The sequence below is a fragment of the Camelina sativa genome, chromosome 13 (genome assembly GCF_000633955.1).
Source record: "Camelina sativa cultivar DH55 chromosome 13, Cs, whole genome shotgun sequence".
NCBI lineage: Eukaryota > Viridiplantae > Streptophyta > Magnoliopsida > Brassicales > Brassicaceae > Camelina > Camelina sativa.
This window is the reverse complement of record NC_025697.1, coordinates 13860406-13866967: the sequence shown is the minus strand read 5'-3', so window position 1 is coordinate 13866967 and position 6562 is coordinate 13860406. Positions and strand designations below refer to the sequence as shown.

General features: G+C 29.8%; 1 protein-coding gene across 1 annotated transcript; it reads left to right on the top strand.

Annotated features, from left to right (window-relative positions):
* On the top strand, nt 4471-4984 carry LOC109128325. Its single transcript, XM_019234490.1, has one exon. The coding sequence runs from the start codon at nt 4538-4540 to the stop codon at nt 4802-4804; it is 267 nt and encodes an 88-aa protein (XP_019090035.1). The 5' UTR covers nt 4471-4537; the 3' UTR covers nt 4805-4984.

The following is a 6562-nucleotide window of genomic DNA, read 5'->3' as shown; positions in this document are numbered from 1 at the left end:
CATTACTATAGATTATTATAAAAATTTAAATTTACGTTTACATATATAGAGATACTTTTAAAATATATATAAATTACAGGTTATGAGCCATGTATAAAAGTTTTTAATTCTATTGATTTACTTATTAATTAACAACTAAAAACATCCCAACATTATGATTAATTAAAATTATAACTAATTTAGTCAAAAGCATAAAGGTATGAAACTTTTCATTTACTAAAATAAAACTAACTACATCAATGTTAAAAGTGGTTCATTCACTTGAAACACCCTGATCTACATAAAAGTGGTTCATTCACTTTTTTTACTAAAAGATAAAAGTTTCTTATCTACATGTGTTCCCTTCACTTTTTTTTATTTTTGTTTTTGGAGTTACTGAACGAGAACACATAAGTGGAAATACCACTTGGGCTGAAGAACCACTCATTTTCCTACTCCCCATTCGAAGCCTTAGTGGATACCTTTGACCTTGAAACATATACTATGCTTTTATTTGAAATATTGTAACTAATTAAAAATACACATCAAATTGTATACTATTTCTATTTTAAATTAAATATGGGTCGAATGTATCATATGGAATTAATTACATTATTACATTAAATTACAAATCATTTCCTAGAATTGTTGCACTTATATCCGTCGTTGGTAGTCAAACTTTACTTATGATTAAACTTAGTCTCTAGTTTTCCTAAACAGCAATGATAATTAATAAGGTGAACTCTCTATGTTTGGTAATCTGGTGCACTTCTTATATTAAAATCACTTCTTCTTGTGTATGTATCTTAACACCAGAAATGAGTAAATAGGGCTTTCATAACACGCTTAATCTAGTTCTAAATGGTTATGGTGTGATCCGTGCCATGGTAATTTAATAATTATCTTTCTTTATCTAAAAAAAATAAGCCAAAAAAGTGAAACCAATCAAGACGAACACATTCAAATCCAAACGAATCAAACTTTATTTCTTTCTTTTATATTCCCTGCCAAATTCGATAACAAACTTTGTTTGGTGGTAGATTACTTATGCTTTATTTATAGCTTAAAAATACACAGTTTATAGGCGAAAAGATTACTAAAGAAGATTAGTATATTTGTATGAAAGAAAGTTCTGCTAGATATTATTTAATTACTAATTGTTATATACTATAATGTAGCTTGAAGCTGTTGAATATATTCCACAAACAATGGAAAATGAAAGAAGAAGCGCTCGTTGTCATATAAACAAATGACAATTGTTAGTGTTTTATTCTTCCACAGATTCTTTTTCATCTGTCTTTTGACTGTTTCCTCTTCTATCTCCCTTAACCTTTTTTTTTTTTTAATTTTCCTTAACTTTAAAACTTAGTTAATAACTTTTTTTCTCTCTTAATAAGTGACACCTCTAGCTAAATGATACTCTAAATTAGTTGTACGAGTTTGTGACATGGCTATATGAAATTATTATAGTGTGTGGTCTTCTAGCTAATGCAACTCTAATAGTGAAATTATGATTGTATTTGATTTTTTTATAGAAGTTTCTTAAAAAAGTTCTACTTTAAATATATCTAATCTGTTTTTAACCAATTTATTTTAATAAACGTGATAACAATATATGCAACAAAAATTATTGAGATGGAGCACCCACCAGTCATAAAATCTTTTTTAATTTATCGAAATAGTTAATGAAATTAAAAAAGAGAAGCAATCATTGCACAAACATAAGATTGATGGTGCCAAAAAACAATGAATTACATAGGAAAAAATTAGAGCATTTCACCTGAAAGTTTAGTTATAAACTTAAACGTTTAAACCCTATCTTGTTTACTAATTTGTTCAACATTATATATTAGTATAAAATAAACACCATATATATGTTTCAAATGCCCTGTATATTAAAATGTGAAACATAATTGACATAACTAGTGTCACGATTGACATGTTTAGGAAAAAAAAACGATGAATATTAGAATTTATATATGATTAAGGTTTGAATGGTTGCTACAAAATTGACATATACAAATAAGGTTTTCAATAAAACCAAAAGAAATCGTGATACTAATCATATTTTAGTTATTTACATTGACTTACTAATATTGATAAGAATCTTACAGAGTGGTAAAGAGTTTGGCACTTCGTTGAAATTTTAAGAGAGCAATATCTAGAAGCATCATTAGGATAGGAAAGCAAAATATAACCAACATATAAACAGTTCTGTGTTTCGTCTTTTATAACATAATTCTATCTTTTTCGATATTATTGAAACATTCAATTATAATACACCACCTTTTGTTTGATTCGATCACACTCCTTATTAAAAAAATGTATGAAGAAAGTTCAATAAAAAAGAAACAGAGAAGTTGGATGCGTTTGGGAGAAATTAAGGAAGATAAAATAGAATAAAATGGACAGACCAAAGACTCTTTAAAAGTTTCACAATGAACCCTTTGAGATTGAGTTTGTCTGATAAAATCTCAACAACCGTCCGATTCAATACCAAGCAGGTTCCACGTTTCTTCATCTTCATCTTCCCTATCAGATACTCGAATAATATCTCATTACTATGATCTTCATAATTCTTAATTTTACGTTAATATTTTTAATACGGTTGTTTATTATGATTAAAACGTGGATCATAATTACACCAAGATAGCTCATTATCTGATGAGATAGAAAAAAATTAGTTACACCAAATAGTTTATTTTAAATTAATTATGTGATATTGGCTGTTGAGTCTGTTAATGTAAGATAGTTAATAAGAAATTACATGCAAATTAATATACAAACATGAACCACGTAGGGATATTATTTTAGTTTTTCCATTGGGCGTAGAATATATTATATATGTATTTGACATTGCGTTCCAGGAAAAGTCAGTTATGTTATGTTATGTGAAGTCGCTATATTTTATTATTATGGTTTTTTTTCTCAGCTTTATGGTGAATATACAGTTAAATATTGATTTTAAAAGAATTTAAAATCTAATTCTAATATATGTGCAAGGCAATATGTAGTATACAAGGGGTCAAACCTCGAGATAATAGTAGCACACTCAAAATACAAAGAACTTAACGAGGTAATTGAACGAACAAATTATTATTATTATTATTATTTTTTGTTAATCACGAGATTCGGGGCGATGCCCGTTCAATAATCCTCGCGATCTGGAGAAAGCTGGATAAAAGCTCATGACCAAATATAAATGACTAGCATTTTCGTATTTAAAGAGAATTGATCCCTGGCCTGGACCAACATGGCACCTTCTTCCTTAAGCGGAAACCACTAGACCAAGATCACTTGGTTCAAATTATTATTTTTGTTCTTTTTCTGAAAACAATGTAAAATGATAAAAAAAATAAAATGAATTAAACAAGATATATACAGACCACTCAAATAATAAAGATATAGTGATTTACATCTGAGGAGGAGTTGTCATGTAGTTAGATTAGAGACTCAGAACCGTGTCTAGGATTATATGGACCGGAAGCGGTGTTTAAAAAAAAGCTTTAATTTAAATTAAAAATAAAACTTTAAAAGCAATTAAAAAAAACCAGAGTAAAACCAAAATTTTAGTTCTCAAAAATAATTTTGTAGGTAAAACACAAGTTACAAAAATTGTTAGTTAGTACTAAAAAGATCATGTGCTTCAATTTTGTAAACATTTAGCATAAACTGATAAAAAAAGCATTACGATTTTGTAAAGATCATGTGATTGTTAGTCTCTTTTTTTCAATACCATCGTTGCTCTCTTCTTTCTTTTACAACATATAATATTTTTTTTTTAATTTGAACCTAAATATACATAATAAACTTTTGGAAAAATTAGGGCCTTCAATTTTTTTTCCAAAATAATGGCCGGGAGCGGATGTTTCTTTATTTACTACATAGCCACGGCTCTGTTAAGAGACTGACTCTGACATTATGACTCAACAAATCTTTTTGTTTTTTTGGTTAATATGAGTCATGACTCCGCAATGTTATTATTATCAAGAAGCATTTCTATTTACTTATAGTAAGTTGTGTTTGTCTTTAAAAATTCAAACATATATATTCGAAAAGATAAAGACGAAGAACAATGTTTTAGCAGAGATAAACAAACAACTTATACATCCATTAACGGAAAAAAAAACAAATTAGTTTGAAAAGCCCATAAGAAAAAAGAGAAACTAACGAGAGCTAGATTAAAAATGTTAAACCAAAAATAATCATTCACCTAATATGTATAGCTATTTGTTAACTATATAAACAGAAAAGAATAGCTCCGAATAATTACAAGCGACACATTAAAAAAGTATGTGGGACAACGTAAACGAAATAACACTAACTAAACCAAACTTTATTTCGGTTTGATAACTTCTAAAAGGGACCAACCAAGATTCGAACCAAACCGGACCAAAAATGAAAACCCCACATAAAGCTGTTTAATTTGGCTCAGTCACCCTATAAATACATCCCCAAAATCCATCTCTCCACACCAAAACACATCAGACCAACACAACCTTACACGAAATTTGCAGTTCTTTCTTCAATCTTAATTTCTGTTCTTGTTCTGTCTCTCATGGGAAGTCATGGCAGAAAGAAGTTTTCGCTCTTCAGCTTATTTAAAGCAAGAAGGTCGTCTCATCATAGAGTTGAAGCTGATGCATCCTGGGACGACGTCGTTTACACAAGAAAGGCATGGGCCAGCGACGAGGACAAGCGTTACTGGGTGGCTGAGCCAGGTATTGACCGTAAAGCTTCTGCTTTCATCGCTAAGTTCCATGCCTCTCGTGTCTCTGAGTCCGAACGCCAAACTCTCCCTCCTTGCCAATCTCATCATAACTAGTCATCACCATGATGACGATGATGACGATGATGAATGGAAGAAGGCCTAGCTAGGGCTTATTTAGTTTGGTTTGCTATGTATATTGTCGTTTCTTTTCTAATGTGTTGATGATTATCCTTACGATGATTTGTTTATAAAATGTCTTAAATGTAGTTTTACACACTAATATTTTTAAATGAACTCGACAGTTTTAAGTTTATTACATGCAATTTTCATCGACCACTTTTAGTTTGGAACGTTACATTTATGATCCATCAATTTTTCAACGACATATGATCAAGACAAAAATGTCAAGCCGTCCGCAGCAGTACTATATTTACATTGATATGATTAGTCTAGCTAGTGAAAATTAATTAAGAATTTACACTACATTGACTCATGTAATCTCTTGTATTTATATTTAGTTAAACCCTTTTTTTTAAATCGGGCGCCTAGCCGATTACGCGTCCGCCTAGGCGCTGATCGGAGCATACCCACGACGATTTTGACCAAATCGGTCATCTTAGTCGGTACTCGACTTATTACCCAATTTTTTAATTTTTAAAAACTGTACTGTGCTACAAACGAGCCTTAGATATATGAAACCCAGTTTTAAAGTCCCTAAATTTAAACTTAGCTACTTTATTTATAGCCAGTATTTCTAGTTATCAGTTCTCTAGCTGCCGATCTGGGATACCATGTTATTAAAAAATAATTTATTAAATAAAATTATTATCTATACGTGAGTCAATGTATTTTTTTTTGAGCACCTACGAGAGTCAATGTATGCACAAGGGTGAGTATTATTTTCTGTCATATTACTATTTTCATAATATATTTTTCTTGTACAAGCTTCATTTTGTTTTATTATTATTTATTATAAATGGAGCAATTATATTATAGTGATGGATACCTAATATTAGAAGTATACATTAGTTAGTTACCTTACTATATTTTCCAAATTTTGTTTTAACTGAAATTTATACTATAATAAAATTTACTATATATTTTCTACATCATATACTTATTATTTTAAATTATAATTATATTAATTATTAAAAACTAGTATCCGATTAATCCTCGATTACTTCCCGATTTTTTTCCTAGGCGCTAGGCCCAACCTCATCGCCCGACTAGCGCCTAGCGATTTTTAAAACAGGGGTTCAACCTACCCAAAACCTGTAAGTCTTTAATCTAATAAAATTCTATGGACTTTCCTAGCTAATAATATGTAGATTTCAGAATGAATCAAATCTCTCCAAGTAGGATTCGAACCTACGACCATTCAGTTTTACTTTATTAAATTTTACTGTAATAATAGCAAGTAAGGATGAGTATATAGTGAGATTAATTAAATAAGAAGAAAGATTTGGAGCCAGCTGTAGAATCTAGAACAATATATATGTGGATAATATTATATATGTTCCAACAAATATTGTAATTTGTACACAAAGGTACATTTCTAAGAGTACATTGATTCCTTAGCTTTTCTCTCTTCCTCCCTCTCTCACCTTCCTTTGCCTATTTTTTTTTTTTACAACTATCCTTTTGTTTTTTCTTTTTTCTAATTTAATAAGTCACTTAATGTCCTTGCTAACTCTTTTTCTAATCTTATTTTGTGAAACTTGGAAAGAGATATCATCTTCGTAGAGCTACTAGCTAGTATATAAGACGCAATATGGAGAAATTGTGTTAAATTAATTAGTTCGATTATTTTTACAGTAACTTAATATATGAATAACGTACAGTAGCTTACCCCCCCCCCCCCCCCCCCCCCCC

Excerpts from the sequence above, each read along its gene's own strand:
- LOC109128325 (XM_019234490.1), top strand. The coding sequence starts at position 4,538 with ATGGGAAGTCATGGCAGAAAGAAGTTTTCGCTCTTCAGCTTATTTAAA.